The sequence below is a fragment of the Protomyctophum parallelum genome, assembly GCF_964188405.1.
Source record: "Protomyctophum parallelum genome assembly, chromosome: 5".
NCBI classification, from domain to species: domain Eukaryota; kingdom Metazoa; phylum Chordata; class Actinopteri; order Myctophiformes; family Myctophidae; genus Protomyctophum; species Protomyctophum parallelum.
The window spans coordinates 51,162,786-51,183,718 of NC_139702.1; the positions used below are offsets into that span (position 1 = coordinate 51,162,786).

Below are 20,933 nucleotides of genomic sequence, written 5' to 3' on the forward strand. Positions count from 1 at the left end.
TTGGTTCCTGGAAGGATCTTTAAGGCCAATAAATACTCCTTCCGACTCCATTTCGGAAAGGCTTTCCAAAATATAGTTCAGAGAGTCAGGACATGTGAGGTGCACATGTTCTGAAGAAAGGTTCTGGGGCTGCCTTTCTGAAGCTCGGAATGACATCAATTTGTAGTTCAATTACCCCCATTTACAAAGACAAGTTTGGACGTTGGAAGGAGAATACGGAACCACTTCAGATTATGAAGCAGGACAGAGCTCTTAGCTAAAGGGATATCCTCTGCTAACCTTTTTTGTTGGTAGCCAGCAGCCACTCAATAGGAATTAACGGCCAATTAGGCTAGTTTTCCTTGTGCTGAAGTAGACTTGGAGTTTATTAGTACACATATTCTCCCTCATTATGCCTCTTGTAACCTATCTTGTAACAAGATTGATGTTCTGTCTCTAGAGTTGATCGCCTCAATTACATTGTATGTAGTCGTACCACCAAGCTACTTTTCTGCATTCTTTTTTTCTCTCTTTCCCTTTCTGTATCATTACCACTTCCTTGGTACTCTCTCTGTCCAGTTGTGAAAAGGAACTGCATGGACATTTACACAAGTATTTAAGTACAATTTGAGGTACTTTTACAAAAAAAATGCTTTCTTACTATATTCAACTTTTTACTCTACATTGAAGAGTTGAGACAAATAACCAGTCGATAATAATTATCCATAATTTATAAATTATGGATAAGGGGTCAGGACATATGGGTCCTTTGGGGGAGACTTAAATGGTTCTTTGTCTGAACTCTTCAATTATTTGCAAACTTTAGTTATTAGTGTATTTTAAAGGCTCTGAGAGATTTGAGTCCATTTTATTGCAGAGACAGTCATGACATCCGACCACCCCAAGAGCCTTGTGACAGACAGCTGTAGTTATAGTTTAAACAGTTTAAGATTGAATTATGGTGCATTTATTCAATTATGGCTATGGGGTCCATCATATTCTACACTAGTTAATTTGCAGGTTTAAAATATTATTATAAAACATACATTAACAAATTAAGCCTATATTTCTGGACTGAATACTGGTCTTTTATTTACTTGTGACAGAGTATTTCTACAGTACATTAATTGTAGCATTGCTACTTCTAATTAATTGTAGCACTGCTACTTCTACTCAAGTAAAGCATCTGAGTAGACTACTTATTCCACCACTGTCTCTCTGTCTCTCTGTCTGTCTGTCTGTCTCTCTCTCTCTCCCTCACTCCTTCAGCGTCGATAAACCCCACTGTCAGACGAGAGGAGCCTCATCCACCATAGCTGCCCCCCCCCCCCCCACCCAGCCCTCTGAGGGGCTCGTTGTTGACTGTTCAATTCCTCTACCACCTCTGTCACCATGACAACCTCAGCCCTGCGACGGCAGGTGAAGAACATTGTACATAACTACTCCGAAGCTGAGATAAAGGTAAGAAGTCGTGTGTTGATTCAACGGAAGCACGTGCAATAAATGTGTTGTAAAATGCTTCTAATACAGTTGCTGACAATACTTTGGTAATTTGTTTAATTGAAAATCTCTAAATTGTTTGCAGCCCACCCATCTGACCCCATTAGTCAGAAGGGTGGGCCGTGTTTTTCTTTTAATGATCAATGAATTGTGTTCCGGCTTGGATCAATGGAACTACTGTAGTATGTAGTGTAGATGTAGAGCTAATGGGCCAAATTCACAACGGAAATATAAGACCAGGTGTAAATGAAATGCATAATGATAGCGTATTTATCCGTCCGATCAAGCTGCGACAAGCTCACGTGTCATTCAGCAAAGGTGGCGTAATTATTTGTGCGGATCGCCCGTGTATCTCATTTCGCCTCTTTCCCCAGCGATTTGCCTGGTGTCGCCTGGTTTAATGGAACATCCACGCCATATAAGGCAACAGGAAATATCTGTCCTCGGATGAAAAACGTCATCACAGCCTGCAAAATGCACAGATCCCCAAGCTTAGGCTATAAGTTATACACAACAGTGAACGTGGTGCTCCGCGATGCACCTCACCCATAGACTGTAAAAAAATATGGACAAAGCGTTCCCCGGGTCTAACATGAACGTAAGATGAAGCCTGTCAGTCCTTGTATTGTAAATCGCCATCTTTCTAGATCCGTTTGGGCCCAGCTGGCCCATTGGCTGGCCCAGACAACGAGGCGGGACTTCCCCCCTTCTTCTTTGTTGGTTTTTATTTTGACTCGAGTGGGTGGGGAATCCCGATCATAGACTGTAACGGTAGCCACGCCCCTCAGAACATACGCAACTTTATGGTCATTCTTTTAATAAATGGGACCATCATTTTCCAAAAAGAATATTATGACATTAGAAATGAGACTTTAGAAAATTCAATGTGTTTACTCTTTTATGTCATACTTGTGGGGTTTATTTAAGAGAAGCTGTTAATGTTAATTATTCTTTTTCAAACTCTATCTCAATAATGCTTCTGTGAAAAAAAACCAATAAACAAAGTTATAAAAAAAAAAAGAAATGAGACTTTAAACTAGTGACTGGAAGCAGAAAGTATTCATGACCATGTTTATTAAGGTAATACAGTCTAGGTGAAGTTGGGCCCAAATACATGGATCCCTATGGAGCGATGGGTGTTTTTGGGCCCAATGACAGCGCCACAACAAGCCATTATATGAACTTTCAGGAAATCCCGATTTCCTTAGTGGCTTCACAAAATATCTGTCTGACTGCCCCCCTGACCTCACCGCATGAGCTTGTGGAGCAGTTTATTTTGACAGCAATGTCAACGGACTGAACGTTATAAAGTATAGGCTAGATCATAACCAACTCGTTCATTTATTGATTTAAGTATAGCCTACTTGGCAATTATATTACCTATAAAGAGCCATTTCTATTGAACAATTGCACACTCGCCTTTGCAGAGGTAAAATTAAAATCCGATAATTTTCATTATTTGATTTATTGATTACTGGGGTCACTGATTGATTCCCTGCCCTGCACTGTCCCACTACATCGGATTTGGAAAGGAAATGGAATAATGTAGCCTACATGGACAGGACAGATTTAATCCACCTTTTGCCTTTTCTTTTTTTCTTTCTGTCTTGTTTTTCTTGAGGGATTAATCCGTTTTTGGACGTCGAAAAACATCTGAGTAGACTACTTATTCCACCACTTTCTCTGTGTCTCTTCAGCATGAAGACTAAATAAAGCCTTCTAAATAAATATACGCATGCCTTGATCACTGGTACACCACCCTCCGTCCGAGCTGACTTGGATCTGAGCAGACGTTACGACCAACGTCCGTCAACGTCACGGCCAAGTTCAAGTTCATGAATTCCACACGTAACGTGGCAATCCTCGTAAATGTCCGTACGCTCACGATATGAGCGTAAACGGCGTTGTCAATTTGGCCCAATGTCTTCACACAGCTTGCTCTGTCTGATGGCGTGTAGGTACGCGAGGCCACTTCCAATGACCCGTGGGGACCCTCGTCCTCGCTCATGTCAGAGATCGCCGACTTGACCTTCAACGTGGTGGCGTTTGCCGAGGTGATGGGTATGGTCTGGAAACGCCTCAACGACAGCGGCAAGAACTGGAGACACGTCTACAAGGTGAGCTTAATATTATTAATAACGTCCGTCAACTCTCAAATGGGAAACGTGTCATGCAACAACACAGGAATTAGATTTAACCCATTCTGACCTGAGATCAGATTCATACGAGGTTTCCACTGGACACACACACACACACACTGGTCTGATTAACCCATTCTGACCTGAGATCAGATTCTAAAAATGTCAGTCGCTCTTCGATTTTTCAAAAATAGCAGACCTACAAGCTCGTATCGCGCCACTCGGTGGCGCGATATGAGCTTGTAGATCTGCTATTTTTCAATAGCTAAAGCATAACATGATGCCGACACCAAAATGGGTGCCCGGTCAGAATGGGTTAAGTAGGGCAGTCCTGTTGCCAGTTGAGTCACAGTAAGTGACATTACTATTATTGTTCAGGTGACGACACTATACAATTCTTAGCATTTACAAAATGTAACTGTCTACTTCTAGATCCAGTAACTATGATAGTACAGTAACTGTTACGTGATTTCAGGCCCTGACTCTGTTGGACTACCTGCTAAAGACAGGCTCAGAGAGAGTGGCCCAACAGTGCCGTGAGAATGCCTTCACGATTCAGGTACTGACCCAACACCGCTGGGGCATGGTCGTGGTGGGTGGGTCACAGATTGAAATAAACGATTCAATATCTATTAATTGTTAAGCCACCATATATATACAATAACATTTTATTCACTTTATAAATACTTGCATAATGGGGATATTTGAAATTGTTGAACTGTCATCTGAATTGTTTCCTCGTTTCTATTTTGTCATTGCCAATCAAGCTGTAGGTTGTAGGTTTGTTCCTTCTTCATTTACAAAGTTTGCACTTCGTGGGTCTTTGATGGTTGGGAAGTAGAAGGAAGCCACAGTCCTTGCTAATGTTTGGAACATGTCAAATATGCCCCTCTTCATAGGTCATCTAGACAGTTCTAGTTTGGCTTTGATTGCAGCCACTTTATCTGCCATTCTCCCCTGAAGTGAAAGGAGCAGGTTGAATATGTCACACAAGTAAGCTCGTTTTTCGACCCATTCCACATCATTGAAATATGCTGCCACCCCGGAGCAAGAGATCGGCTTGAGGGTGGCTGTCCTACAGATTTAGAGTTAGAATATTATACAAAAACAAATGTTCGTATGGACTGGCATCATGGACCATACGTGAATGGTCTGGCAGGTTGGGGACCCCTGCTGTACAGTATATCTACTGTACTGTATACAGTATTTGTATATGGTCATTGTGTGTGTCATAATCAATTGAAATGTGTAAGGAACTAGAGATTATCATTAAGACACTATTAAGTGGTAACGTCAATCTGTTCTTTTCATCTATGCAGTGCTTGATGGAGTATAAATAGGGCTTCACCCTCTATACCTACAGTGTCTGCATTAAACTTGCATCCACCCTTGTAACCACTAAGGCCACGTACTCCCCTAAGATTGTCCCATGCATGCGTGGTTCATTCAGACGCTGCGAGACTTCCAGTACGTGGACCGTGACGGCAGAGACCAGGGGGCCAACGTCAGGGAGAAGGCCCGCCAGCTGGTGTGCCTTCTACGGGACGAGGAACGCCTCCGCCAGGAGAGGAGCCAGGCCTTGAAGACCAAGGAACGCATGGCTGGGGGAGGAAGTAGTGGAGTAGTTGGAGGGGGAGGCGGTGGAGGAACAGGCGGAGGAGGAGGAGGAGGGGGTGGTGGTGGTGGTGGTGGTGGAGGAGGAGGAGGAGGAGGAGGAGGAGGAGGAGGAGGAGGAGGAGGAGGAGGAGGAGGAGGAGGAGGAGGAGGAGGAGAGGCTGTTGGAGGAGGAGAGGGTGTTGGAGGAGGAGGAGCTGTTGGAGGAGGAGGAGGAGCCATGTATGGAGGTGTGCCCCCATCGTACCACCCAGGCAGGCGGACCAGCCAGCCCAGCATGGCTGTGCTCTATGGAGAGGAGTTCAGTCGCTCCAGAGGCTCCCCGTCCTCCTTTAACTGTACGTCAACGCATTTTAAATTGCACCCAGTCTTGTAGGTCTGGGCTGTGTCTGTCTTTTTGGCTGTTTATCAGCTTCTCTCTCAGTGACTTCCCCTATACACCACTTGGTCAACAGCCACGCCCGGGTTATTGTCAATGGACAGGGATAACCCTAACCTTAACCTCACACTAAAAAACTAACACTAACCTTAAACTCACATTAGTTGGGCTATATTGGGAGTCAAAATTAAGACACCCATGGTAGGGTTTCAAGTAGTGATCTCGGGTCTTAAAGGGGAATATCCTACCACTCATTTTCAACATTTCACTATGTCATTAATATAGCTTTGAGCCGTGGAAATAATAAAAAAGGTCTCCCCATTCTGTGTTTCCTAGAACCGTAGGTCTGAAAAGAAAAGTAGTAGCCACGGTATAGTAAAATGTTGAAAATGAGTGGTAACACTATGAGCCACAGGGCTTGATGTCCTATCACAGTTTTTTGTTGTTGTTGCTTTTAAGTGTTGTTCTGGATGTTATTTGAAACGCTATCCAGTGAAAACCACCTGGGAGGCATTGCAGGACGTGGCCATTGACCAAGTGGTGAAGGGAAAAGGTTAACCTCCAGTAACTAGTGGGTTAGGGTAGAGGACTATGCCTGTACTGGGCAGATAGCAGGTGTACGTAAAGCAGGTTAAATCAAAGTTTGGGGGAAGAGAGCCATGGTTGGAAATCAACATAGTTGATAGTCAGGCAGATAGTCATCATTAACATGCATCAGGTGCTTGAGGCTCGAGACGATCACTCACTCAGAAGATGATCAATAATGCCATGTCAGACTGCAAACATTCAATGTCCCTAATTATTCCCTCACCATCTCTTCCTCCTTTCTTCCTTTGCCTCCATCTCTGTATTCACCCCTCACTCTATCCCCCCCCCCCCCCCACATCACAGCCTCTTCCTCGTCTCCCCGCGCAGCGTCAGATCTGGAGCAGGCTCGCCCTCAGACCAGCGGGGAGGAGGAGCTTCAGCTGCAGCTAGCCCTCGCCATGAGCCGAGAGGAGAGCCAGAAGGTAATAGCACAGTAAGCACACACAGGCCTCACATAAAGTACAGTACAGTACTATACACTGTACAATCCTCAGTGTTCATCCAAGTGAAAATGTTCAAATGGACCATTTGGTTCAGCATGGTACCCAGAAGAAGAAGAAGAAGATGTTTTGATGTGATTGTGCATGTGCAGTAGGCACCAGGCACCCAAATGAGATGAGAAAGACCTACAGCATATCATTGCTGCCGGGGAGGAAACCACCTAACTTGCAGGGACTTAAGTTACCCCCAGTCCGACTTGATACTGAGTACCAAGCAGGGAGGCTTTAGTTTGGGTCCCAGTCTTTGGTATGACCCGGCCGGGGATCGAACCCCAAACTCCCAGTCTCAGGGCCAAAACCACAAGGCCACTGAGCTGGTCCATGAGTATGCATTATACGGTTAAATTGTGATCTGAACAGTTCTCCGCCCACTAACCTCTCCCTGGTGACCCTCCTTCCTCCCTGAGAGGATTGAGGAAGGGTGTAACCTACATATAGAATATCTTATACTCCATCATGCAAGGGTGTCACTTACAAGCTGACGATGAGTATGCTCCTTCTCATCCGTCTCATGACTGTTGATGTAGGATGTCTCTGTAGACAAATCCATGCAGGCTGCCCTGGGTGCAATCATAGCTGCGGTGTCACACACAGCTTGATACGGCAGCATTACTCCATGGCTTTGTCTATGGTCTATATCAGGGATGTTGTGATGTAGGATGTCTTAGTAGGACTGTGGTGATGTAGTGTCCTTATGTGCCCTTGCCTGCTGTGTTCTCCTCCGTGTTCATTCAAAGTAACCAGCCCAGCCTGAGTAAATGAACAACTTAAGCCCTATTTTATATTTCATTGCATGATGGTGTTGCACAAAAATTGCCAACGTACAAGCTCACAACGTGTTGTGGAGTGACGCATTGTGAGCTTGTAGGTCGGCTATTTATTTTCACAATTTTTGAGAATTGTTGAAAATGTCCTCATAATATCAGGTTGAAAGTGAGTAACACCAGTGGAGGAAAAAGTATTCACAATTTTTACTTAAGTAAAAGTATTAATACTGCAATATAGAAATGCTCTTTTACAAGTAAAACTCTGGAAGTACTATACAAAAGTAATCAATACAAAAGTATTGGCATCCCATCAAAATGTGCATAAAGTACCCAAAGTAAAAGTACAGAATGTCCCATTTCAAGTTTTCAAATGTATAATGTATAATGTAAATCTTTTGAAAATAGCCTCTATCTACAAACTCACGGTATGGTTGATCTCTCTTCCGTTTGCTTGTCCAAACTCACCCTGTGCCCTTCGTCAGCTTATAAATTATAACACACACACAAACAAACAACAACAACACAGATGCTGTTGTTTCTCTGGGTCAAGCCAACCACAGTGTTCCTCCATGTGTCTGTCCACAGCATTGGCATAGTAATTATTCTGATGGTCTCATAATGCCGTCCCTTGCAGGAGCATCGCTGTCGCCAAGGAGACGAGTCTTTATTGAAGAAGGCCCTGGATAACAGCAGGCAGGATGGCCAAACAGGCACACGAGAGGTGGGTGTGTTGGTGAGGGGCACACGTGTGCATGCATGAAAAGACTGGCAGATGCGCGCGTGCGTGCGCGTGCGTGCGCGTGCGTGTGTGTGTGTGTGTGTGTGTGTGTGCCTACAGTGTGGGAGGGAGGCTTTTGGAAGGCATTGAAGAGGAGTGAGTGTTTGGTGCATGACTGTACAACCACTTGTCCTATGCGAAAGGTTTTTTGAGTGGTGCAACCACTCCAAGGAACAGCAATGTCCGTGTTAACCTACCTATGTGACTATGTATGTGACTATGAGTACCAGTAGGGGCAAGAGTGGCGCTGTTGTGCCAGAAACAGAGAGAGAGAGATAGTGCTGCACTGTTGCCTGCTAATGAGAGAGAGAGAGAGGGAGAGCAAGAGAGGGAGGGGGGGGGGGGTGGTTGGCAGGGGGAGAGGGGAGTTGCACCACTCAGTTCACACGGGTGTGATTTTTTTTAGTCGATAGCCGATGTACAAGTTCACAATGCATCATAAATACTGTAGGGCAGGGGTCCTCAACTAGAAATGCTGAAGGTCCACAAATAATTTTTGAATAAGGCCATGGTCCAGTCTCATGCGCGCGCAAATACAATTGCGGGTCTCGGGACACGTGGGCCCCACGGGGTGGGGCTGCCCCCCTCACCCCCCCACTCCTAGAAACAGCTATGCTTGTTTAGTACAGTCAAACCAAGCTTATACAAACCGGGTTCCATCCAACCAACCAATATTTTGGTGCAGAGTGCAGACTATGAAAATATTTTTTTTCTCCAAAAATCCAATTTTGTTCACACATTCAACTGAATGTGTGAACATGTCACTGCGACCCCAGCTAACAGCTAGTAGTGAGCCAGTCAGCGCAACATTGTCATCATGACATTCCGGCCCATAATACACGGGCACACACAATCAGTCGGTCCACATTCAGAGCGTTAATTGCATTGCTCGGCATTGAGCGGAGAATTCAACTCGCGGTCACGGTGACTCTTTATTCTATCATTTCTCCAGGGTCCGCAGAGAGGTGCGCCGCGGTCCGGTCATGGACCGCGGTCCGCCTGTTGAGGACCACTGCTGTAGGGTTTAAGGGCATGGGGGAATTGATAGAGAGCTGAGAAGGAGGAGTTGTATGCAGAACGGTAATGACTTAGTCTCCTCTCTAACCTTGAGCTCAGTGTGACATTTGCCTGAAAACATGCTCCTTATCATGCAGCGCACCAGAAATCTTACTCATTGGCCTGTCACGAACCAATTAGAATCCCCCACTGTCTGTACTTGCTCATCTGTTGGTTTTAGTCCTCCAAAATCAGCAATATATGCAAAAAAATCACACTTGTGTGTGTGACGGGTGCTCTTATCATCATAGATCATACAATTTGCATCCTCACTTTTCTGCCGTACTTTGCTCAACCGATCAAATCATCTCAATTCCGTGATCAACCAATCAAATCATCGCTATGATTCACACAAACACACAATGCTGGACTTTAAGCAATGATGGTTCTCAGGATGTCTCCGCTAGGCAGAAGTACAGCTGCTATGACGCAATCGCCATAGCAGTCAAAATTGTTAAGCAAACAGCCGTCAGCTTTTGGTTCCCCTTTTTGCTTCCCATGGTGATGCGTCTATGCAGCACGTGTGTGTGTGTTTGTGTGTGTGTGTGTGTGTGTGTGTGTGTGTGTGTGTGTGTGTGTGTGTGTGTGTGTGTGTGTGCGGTGTGCGCATGTGTGTGTGACACTGTGTGTGTGCGTGTGCATGTAATAAACGTTACCAAATCGTTATGGCCATCAGTGGCACACCTAATGAGCTATGTAGCCTACTCAAACTGTGCCGGTGACAAACCAAAGCTAACAGTTGATCAACTAATGTTGACGATTATGACGAATGTGTGTGTAGAAGGCTACTGAAACGTTTTGAAGGCAAAAGCTTGCTACAAGTTGTCGCTTCTCTGAAGGGGCAGAGCTTGCATTCATCTATAGGCTGATTTTCCTCTCTGTAGTCCGCCATGTTGGACCTTGTGGACGTATTTGGTCCTTCGCCCTCTGAAGCTCCTTCCCCCTCTAATGACCCATGGAACACTGCCCAGCCCGCCTGTGATATCACCTCTGACCCCTGGGGCTCTATAGGTGAGTAACTGGTGGTCACAAACAACCAAAGACATAATGCACACACAAAACATTGCAGAAGCCTTAATTGTATCTCTGTCTAAAAAAGAAAAGTTTGTTAATGTTCATAAAGTAAGGCACTGCTTCATCATGCAACAAAAGTAGCACAAATAGCCGATCTACAAGATAAGATAAGGCCGTTATTGCTCCCACTGGGGACATTCAGGCGCCAAAGGCAGTTACATCAATTAAAAACAGATGGAAACAAAATGGAAAGCAGATAGAGCATGATGGAGAGACATCACCCTCAAGGCAACACCATCAGTAAGGTGGCAAAAAGAAAGAAAGAAAAGTAATGTAATGTAATCTCAATTCGTAGCATCATGATGTGATATTTGTTTTAGAACGGCAGTTTTTACTATTGAAAGACTATTAAAGTGATTATTTTTAATGTGGGTTTTATACATATTGAACCAATGAAATGTATAAACAAGAGGTTGTGACTAAACAATAACTACATGCAGTGCCAGTGTGTGGTTGTGGTGTGTAGTGGAAAAGAGGTTATTGTTTACTGAAAGGTAGTTTTCGACATACAAGGTTACCACCCGACAGCCAACGAGGGGCATGATAACACCAATGCTATCTTCCTACATTTTCTAAATGTGTTTCATTGCAGTGTGCATGGTTTTCTAAAATCAGAATGCCTAGACACAGCAGTAGATAGCCAAACACAATCACTCTATTTTGGTTAGTAAACAAATGAATGATTTCGCCCTGAACTGGGCAGAAAACTAATCCTGTCTCCCTGTCTCAGCAGCAGTCCAGTCTAGCACTCCTGTGGTTGGTAGCCCTTGGGCTGCCCGCACCTCTGCCACATGCCTGTCCAATCCCTGGGCCCCATCTACAGACTCCCCTTCAGACCCCTGGAAAGCCACACCTACGTCTTCCAGCCCCGTCAATCATGGTTGGGAGAGTCCTTGTCACACAGGTGCTGTTAAGAAATACTGGTGGTCACCCTCACAAGCGCTCATCATCAATCGTACTCAAAGTCATACAGTGTTGAGCAATATGAATGCAACATTAATGAACACTTTGATGATTACATTGAAGCTATCTGCACAATGCCATATGAGTCCAAATCAAATTATAACATTTTGTGTTTGTTTTTGTTGAAAAGGTCAAAGTTATATTATTCTCATAGTAATCACTGTTATAGTGTTTGTTCAGTAACAGGGAACTCCCCATATCTCCAGCTCTTTAGTAATTAGAAAATGCATATTCAGGTGGCTTGACAATAGTGTTCTTTCTGCTAGTTTCATCATTTCCAGTTTCACTTGTTTATCCAGTCTGTGCTCCTGATGGGATGAAATTGGTATTCCGAAATGAAAATGTATTTTTTGTTTGCTTAACGAGGTGGAGAGATGGGGAAACTCCTGTTACTGAACAAATGATTACTATCAGAATAAAGATCCATTTAATACTTATTTTAACAACAAGTATCACATACCTTTATATGATGGCATATTTGACAAACCATGTACTGTACTCATCAGCAGTCATTTTGGTGTACAGGGACTGATGAGACAGATCCATTCTCTGTACAAGAAGAGGAGCGGCCTAAAAGGGAAGCTCCTCAATTCTCCCCCCAATCTGTCAGAGTCACAGGTAGAATGACCCTTTCTCACAGGACATAATTAAAAAAAAAAAAATTGTCTGAGTAGATTTCAAACAAAGAACAGTAAAAGTGTTTGAAACATTGAATGCTTTGGCACCAGTCTGGTGAGGGAGGGTACGCTTCACAGCCCCATTCCCTCGCATTCTCACAAGCCTTTTGAAATGTATTTCTATATCCTCCAGATGTGGATGAAGACCCTTTCGGCGTAAAAGATGATCCTGACCCATTTTGTCGAGTAGAGAGAGAGCTTGACCCATTTGGGGCAGAGCCCCCAGTGGACCCCCTGGTTAACGGTGGAGGCACCGCCAGTCCAGAGATGTTTGACCTGTCCCGTCTTGCACCTCCACTCGGTGCCCCACATAGACGCATGTGTCGGACCCCAGAGGCCTTTTTGGGTGCTACTGGGGCCTCCCTGGTCAACCTGGATGCCCTCATCCCGTCCAACCCACCTACCACCACGCACAATAACCCCTTCCTCTCAGGTGACTTGTTTTACACACACACACACACACACACACACGAGCGCACGCACACACATACGCGCGCACAATTGTAATATTTCATAAGAATAAGAATCTGTCTTCTCCTTTCTTCCCCTTCCCCCCTCACCCATTTGCAGGTCTGAGTGCTCCTTCTCCCACTAACCCGTTCCACTGCGACCAGCCTCGTCTTACCCTCAACCAGATGCGGCCGACCTCTACCTCCCCACTTCCCCCGCACATGCTCTCCTACAGCCCCTCCCTCCCCCTCCCTCTACCTCACCAGCCCCCCACCCTCCCGTCCTCCCTCACCCAGCCTCCGGCCGGCCTCCTGGACCTCCCCTCTAATCTCCCGCGGCCTCTGCTCCCACTCTCCCCCCGGCCGGCGTCCAACCCAAACTTCCAGGCGAGCACACACAGCCACAACCCCTTTCTCTGAAGCTCTCGTGCCCGACATTGCCTTTCATCATCTCTCCCTGGGCTGTCGTGGGGACACTGTGGAACGGACCGTTTCTAGTGGGCTGGGCCGAATCTATGACTCTGATCGAGACTCTCGCTTAGATTCACAAAGCCTGCACTGGCTCGAACTGAAATACAGATCCGGAGGTCTGATGTCGGTGTGAAGACTGTGAACACTTGAAATGGAATAAGCTCTGCCTCGGACTGCTTGTCTTTGTGGAAAGATACCTCAGCTGCTATATCTTGAATTCTCGAAGAAAGAATCTGCTCACATGCACACGCTGTGTGTGCACGTGCGCGCGCACACACACACACACACACACACACACACACACACACACACACACACACACACACACACACACACACAGTGAAAGTAGTCTTTCACCATCAACGTCTTTCACCATCAGGGATGCCTTGGTCACCCTGAGTGTTTGGAACAACAGAAAATGTTACTATTAACCACTTACCCCATGTGCTTAGTTGTACAACAAATTACAAAAATAGCTGTTCTACAAGCATACAATGCGTCACAGTTGTGAGCTTGTAGATCTGCAATTGATCGCTATTTTTGAAAAAAATAAGAATCTTTTTTCTTTTCTTTTTTTGCCCAAAATAGGGACACCAGGGTTAATGTGGTTAATGGGATGAAGCCACTGATTGTTGATTGTAACCTTCAGCATTCACTGAAATCCACCAGGATCCTTACTGCTGCTTTTTCACCGAGAGCATGAATGCACCACCTCCCAAGCTGTAGGCCAGGATGACACTACAAGCCCCTGGACCTCCCATTATATTAATTAAACGAGATGTAAGAAAAGGAAGAAAAAAAACATGGTGTCATTTTAACCCCCAGTAGGAATCTTTCTAACTTTTTACAGCAATTTGGCACCCGAGCCTGGCTCATTCACCCAATGCACACATACCTTCTGCTCCTGCATACTATAATAACTTACAGTACACTTCGTCGCACAGCAGTTTCACTCACTGAAAATAACTGCATTTTGTTTAAAATGTAGGGGAAAAGCTTGAAAAGCTGTTATTTTCCGTAAGCAACATTGTCATACGACAAAGTATAAATTAGACTTTAGGCTTTTACTCCAGACCCAGCTTATAGGAGAACTTCCTCTCTTTTGATGACTTAAATAAGATAGTTAGCTTCCTCATTATTATGGAACAACAGAGGAAGCCACACCTATTTATCAAAGTAAAATGCGAAACAATCAAGTCTTCTCTTCTGCCCATGCACACTATTTTATGTTGCCTTGTCACACTAGACATAGCCAGCTCAACACCCACTAAATCAAACGTAGCTATCTCATCTCATTTTGGGGCTAATAGCCACAGCAGGACGCAATTGGAGAGAAAACGAGACTCAACCAGCTCAAACCAGATATACCAGGCTGAATTTTAACTTAAGCAAATCACGGATTGTAACCTATCAGACCTGTGCCTGTCTCTACCGGCTGACCCACAATGCATTTCAGTCTGATTCACATTGGTGCAACTGAAGAGGACCTCAGGGAGAACACTCTGTCCCTCAGCCAATGTGATTCAACCTAATGGAGTGTACAGACACCAGGCTTTAGTAGTGCAACTTAGTGACAGAATAACAGAAAGTCCACAGGTGGGAAATGGAAGACAGGGGAACACAGAAGAAAGGAGAGAGGTACAGAGGAAAGATATAGCCTACATGCATATATTGTAGATAGAATGAGTTATTTAATGGTGGAACTTATTCACAAATGGATAAACAGGGTAAACACAGCTGAGGTTAATATGATTAATTCCCAGCTGTGTGCCACCAGTAAAACCTAAAAGAAACACCCAGAATCAATGTTATAACCTTCAGCTCAGCTATCCATTTGTGAAACATGTCTCTCTCCTTTCCTGTGGTAGGAACCAGAGGAACTGTGACAAGGCAAGATGTTTGGTCATCACTGCACTGAACTCGGACTATGAATGTGAAATGCCTGCCTATAGATAAACACAGGCTTGGTTCATATCTAATTACTTATACGGTATTACATATACTACATCAATAAATTAATGGTGTTTGCATTACAGGTGGAATGGTGTTTGTATCTGATTGTGCCGTTTACAGGTAATTGTTTTGATCTGGTGTTTCTCAAACTCCAGGTGGACAGGAGCAACTTTGCCTTTACAGAGATAAGATAACTGTAGCCTGGATCTTTTTCCATAATTGTTACCACACCCACCTATTCAAATTAAGTGCCAGCCTACCCTGCCATGCTGGGTCCTCGAGATGTGTTGCCTTATACAACACGATTAAACAATAGAATAGAACATTACATCAGTGGACCCTTTGCACTGTATGCACTGTACTGTATTATGTAAAGGCTGTACATGCATCAGTACACGTTAAGTATAACGTAGTCTGCAGTAGTCAGCTTATGTCTACATCTCCTACTTCTTCCTATCAGTCAAACTGAAACAATGTCATCATGCTCTCCAATATAAAATACATAGAGGGATATCTCACAAAAGTGAGTACACCCCTCGCATTTCTGCAAATATTTAAATATATCTCTTCACGTGACATGACAACACTGAATAAACGACACTTTGATACAATGTAAAGTACAGTCAGTGTACAGCTTGGATATCAGTGTAGATTTTATTTTCGCCTCAAAATAACAAAAAACACAGCCATTAATTCCAAACTGCTGTCAACAAGAGTGAGCACACCCATGTGAAAGTGAAAATGTCCAAAATTTGTGTGGCCACCATTACTTTCCAATACTGCCTTCACCCTCCTGGGCATGGAGTTCACCGGAGCTTCACAGGTTGCCACTGGAATCATCTCCCGCTCCTCCATGATGACATCACGGAGCTGGTGGATGTTAGAGACCTTCTGCTTGAGGATGCCTCAGAGATGCTCAATAGGGTTTACTCTCAGCTTCTCTAGTGATCATCTTGGAGGTGTTTTTGGTGCTGCCAGCATTGCTGCAGAGGTTAAAGGGGTGAGGGGTCAGCCTGTCAGTGCTCAGACCATATGCCACACACTGCATCAAATTGGTCTCTATGGCTTTATTCTGATAGTCGTCCAAGACATGCATTGCTGGAACCATGTCCTGTGGTCTGATGAGTTTTTGGTTCAGATGGTGTCAAGCGTGTGGCGGCAACCAGGTGAGGAGTACAAAGACAAGTGTGTCTTGCCTACAGTCAATCATGGTGGTGGGAGTGTCATGGTCTGGGGCTGTATGAGTGCTGCCGGCACTGGGAATCTACAGTTCATTGAGGGAACCATGAATGCCAACATGTAGGCCTACTGTGACATACTGAAGCAGAGCATGATCCCCTCCCTTCAGAAACTGGGCCGCAGAGCAGTATTCCAACATGATAATGACCCCACACCTCCAAGATGACCACTGCCTTGCTAATGAAGCTGAGAGTAAAGGCGATGGATGTCTTCAGACCTAAACCCTTATTGAGCATCTCTGGGGCATCTTGAATGGCTGTGTTTTTTGTTATTTGGAGGCGGAAAAAAAATCTACACTGATATCCAAGCTGTACACTGACACTTTACATTGTATCAAAGTGTCGTTTCTTCATTGTTGTCACATGAAGAGATATGATTATTATTTTTGCAGAAATGCGAGGGGTGTACTCACTTTTGTGAGATACTGTAGTTCAATGTCTGACTGACACAAACCAAGACAAGAACTATTAATGTATAAAATAATCCACTGGCCTGGGGAGGATGGATGTTGTGATGCACCGTTTCACCACTAGGTGGTAGACTAAACACACTATATAGAAAGCATTTGACTGTACACTGTACACTTGTACAGCATTATAAACAGGGTACAAACTTAAGCCAGCAAGAAGCACTACTAGTCTGTAGGTGGTTAATCTGGATATTCACAGCCACTTGAACAGTGCATGTTGTATGGGAATGTGGTGGAGACAACATGAGATGTTTAAAGAAGAAGCTATGATTGGTGGCTTGCAGAAGTTCACTGGAATAAACATTTGACTGGTAGCAGCCTCCTGTGATCTCATCAAAAACTGTAATGGTAGCATCTTGTGGTCAGAAACCCAGAGCTCCAATGAGGATATAAGAAATAGACAAGCAGTAACAGATTCTCCCATGAAGAACGCTGATCAACTCACTTATAAACATCTTTATCTTGCACTCTGACTGAGTCATCCACCCACTCCTTCTCCGCGCACGCACACACACACACACACACACACACACACACACACACACACACACACACACACACACACACACACACACGGTCTCATGGCCACATATCATGGGCCACTAATATTTATCGAATCTATAAAACATTGCATTGAGGCGCCAGTGCACATGCACACAGATGCATGGTTAGGGATTTCCTTTCCATTTTTTAAACAATATTGTTTATCAAAATCACTGACAGTGAAATACTATATTCACTGTAATGCTGTGTGTCTGTGCTTTGTCTATGATGTTTTTTCATGCAAGAGAAATCTAAATGGCAAATGAAGAGTTTGCATTCTGATTGCAACTGGGTGAGAGAGTCAATAACATACAACTTTCCCAGACAGAAATCTATTGCCCAAACATTGAGGGAAAAAGTGATATTTGCAGCTTCCCCTGACCTCCCCCACTTAATCCTGCACATATAGGATAGACACTTGTTTGTTTTTGTTTTGTTTTCTTGTTTTTTCCCCCCTTCTGTTTGCTTTGTTGTATTATTTTACCTATGAAAGCCATTTGTTAGAAGGGTAGGCACTATAAGCTTAGGCTTCAGCCTACACCTTTTTGGTCAATGTTTCTTTTGAAAAAAAAAAGCAGGCACTGTATTGATTTGTTTTAATGACCAATATAAATAAACTACTCTACTCTACACTCACACACTTGCCTTCCCTTTAATGTCTGGTATTCTTCTTCAAACAAACCCAGTGTTCGTACAGCTAAACAGCCTCCTGGACCTCTGCAAAAGGCAAGCACAATCTGTCTTATGTGCACAGTTTAATTGCAATACAGTACACAATGTTTCATCTGGAGTTCATTTAAAAGAGGACTGGAGTGATATGCTGCCCATTGGCAAAATAGTGCAGCTGAATGGAAAGGTATAGTGTCTTTATATCCCAGAGAGATGTCTTTCGATGCTGTGTGATACAGATTCCTTCTAAATCAGTAGTTCTCAAACCTTTTTGTGCCAACGAACCCCAAACACTTTCCAGGTTTTTCAAAAATAGCAGATGTAGACCTACAACTGCTATAGATATATCTGCTATTTTTGAATAGCCAATGCAAAAATCTAAAGTGGCACAGATGCTTTCCCGGCTTTAATGGACAATAACAAATAGGCTACTGTTGTCATTGCACCTGCTGTCCATCAACAGGACTTTTTAATTTTGTCATGGTTGATCATACTTTGCTGCTCTTGAACATCCCACTGGGCTCTGGGAAAGATTCCGGTTGTAGGTTTGAAAGAAGCACTGTTGTTGAGTGACTGGTGAGTTGTGAGAATGGCTGAGTTGGAAGAAAGAAACGTCTGTTGCAACTTGCAAGAGTATACGGCCGTTCGGGAGCTGGACTTGGACCAGACTAAACCTTACGCACAGTGAGAACTGACTCACTCAGAACAAAGCTTGAGGGACAAAGAACCTCGACCTGAACCGCTGTATGATTTCAACATCATTTTCCTATTACGTTTCAGTTATTCATAGCTGCGCTGCTGTACCCTCTGCTATCATCCATCTCCATTACTGTATGCAGAAATGAATGTCTGGTCTCCCTCAAACTGTGACCTCCGATCATCAGTCCACTTCTCTCCAACTAGGGTAAATGAAAGTCCTCCATACACTTGCACAGTGCATCTACTGTATGAACAGTTAATTTGACGCTCTCTCTCACACACACACACACACACACACACACACACACACACACACACACACACACACACACAAACACACACACACACACACACACAAACACACACAATGTGGCCTTCCATCTCCTGTATTTTTGTCTGACCATATAGCTGCATAGCATGTGTGTGTGCGCTCGCGCGTGCATGTTCATCATCCCATTCAACCAAACACTTAAGTTAATCAGTGAGTTATTTAACGCAGGAAGCCAATCTACTACCCTTAATTATAAATACAATTTGCACACAGCGACAAGCACACTCTGGACTTCATGAGTCTGACCTCAAGTCTCTCTCTCTCTCTGATTGCCCCCTCCACCCCTCAGTTCCTCCTGTAATGAGGCAGTTGGCCAATATAAAGAAGTATTGAGGGTGATGTATAAAGCTTATTATCCTGATCAAGATACTGCTTCAATATATGGTAACAATTAAACCTTGCGTGGTACAGTGGTACATGGCTCAAAGCTGCATGTGTGTGCGCGTGCGTGCGTGCGTGCGTACGTGCGTGCGTGCTCCAGAGAGAAAAACCCTTATTTAACAGCCCATTAGCTCCATATCTGAGATAAAACAGCATGGTGAAACACAATATTTCAGCCCATCCTGTTTTCACTCCTCGCCGAGAGAAGCTCTCCTGACTGAGCTGCCAACATTAACACTATGAACATAGTCAACACAGCGGGGCCAGGGGGGGCTCCACCAGCATGGCCTACGTGGCATTACTGAGACACACAGTGATTGATTCATTGAAATATTTATTAACAGTTTGCAGAATTACAGTACATTTCAAGCACAAACTCAATACAAAGACTGTTAACTGTGAGTGGACGACCCAATTATAAGCATTACACTTGTTTACAAGAGTGTTCACCATGTTCAATTCATCAAAACATTTAGAGACGTACAAATGGACACTTCTATATACCGGTAGTCAAAGCACAGAACAGGAATTCATCATAAAGGAGGGGAAAAGAAACAGTGAGGGGAAAAGGTGGTGGTGGGGGGGGGGGGGGGGGGGGGATTCAGATTTTACGGGGGCCAGCAAGTGAGGGTTAAAGGTGCACACAGATGGAAATGACATGTTCATTTTTCTAGTGTCATTAAAGTTGTTATTCTCAGTACTTCAACATGAAGTGTGTGTGTGTGTGTGTGTGTGTGTGTGTGTGTGTGTGTGTGTGTGTGTGTGTGCATGCATCCGTGCTTGTGTAGCATTTTAAATAGGCCTATATTCCCATATACTACAGAGTTATGGATCACAGGTCTCTCTCTCTCTCTCTCTCTCTCTCTCTCCCCCCCCCTACATACAGTACCATAACCCATGAAATCTCCTTACATGGGATATATACTTCATATTCTGTATTTTAGATCTCCATATGTGGAGATCTAATGGTTTGAGGTCAGATGTAGAGTTGCTGGCCGGCTCCATATACAGATCTAGGTGATGCTCCAGTCTTCTCCATGTATGGCAACCAGGGTTATATGAGGTCAGTGCCGTGATCGTCATATATGGAGACGGCCATATATCGAGCGTCGACCATATATGGTGGCTTGACGTGTCACGAGGCGTAACGGCCCAGGCATGATGGCGTGACCTGACGACGGAGAGGTTTTCATAGTAATCCGAGACCTCCGATCGCAATAATAATAAGTTATTATTATTATTAGTTTGTATAGGCCTATATATATATGCCTATATATATATATAATATATATCTCAACATGAACATTACTTTTGTAATAAATAGTGATTCTGTCACCAGCTCAGCATGCAAAAGACACAAATGCCAAATTGCCAATGTTCTTTTTTCCTGTGCTTTATTATATACTTAACTTATACTAAAGCTTATTCTCATTGAATAGTCGATTCTGTTTTGTGGCTCGCAAAGCACTCTTTGCACTGTTAGTGGGCGGGACATATTACGTCAACATCTAAACGTGATTGACGGCAAACTCCAACAAATAGAGACCTTGTCCGTATTTTACGCAAGCCAATCAGCGATTGAAGTTTACTGTTTGCGGAAGTAGTGCAGTGCAACTGCAGCCAGCCAGCTACAGCAGTGGAACTGTGGCACCACAGCATGGCAGCAGTTGTCTTCCACAAGGCAATAGTTCAGTTATAACTTATAAATTAAACATA

General features: G+C 44.1%; 1 protein-coding gene across 1 annotated transcript; it reads left to right on the plus strand.

Annotated features, from left to right (window-relative positions):
• Positions 1 to 1,371: 1,371 nt before the first annotated feature.
• Positions 1,372 to 12,882, plus strand: epn3b (epsin 3b; the record flags this gene model as incomplete). The annotated part of the gene is made up of 11 exons (XM_083764976.1): positions 1,372 to 1,440; positions 3,438 to 3,596; positions 4,093 to 4,176; positions 5,068 to 5,296; positions 5,486 to 5,569; positions 6,502 to 6,620; positions 8,100 to 8,186; positions 10,184 to 10,310; positions 11,107 to 11,277; positions 12,147 to 12,446; positions 12,584 to 12,882. The coding sequence occupies 11 exons, from the start codon at positions 1,372 to 1,374 to the stop codon at positions 12,880 to 12,882; spliced, it is 1,728 nt and encodes a 575-aa protein (XP_083621102.1).
• Between the last annotated feature and the right edge of the window lie 8,051 nt (positions 12,883 to 20,933).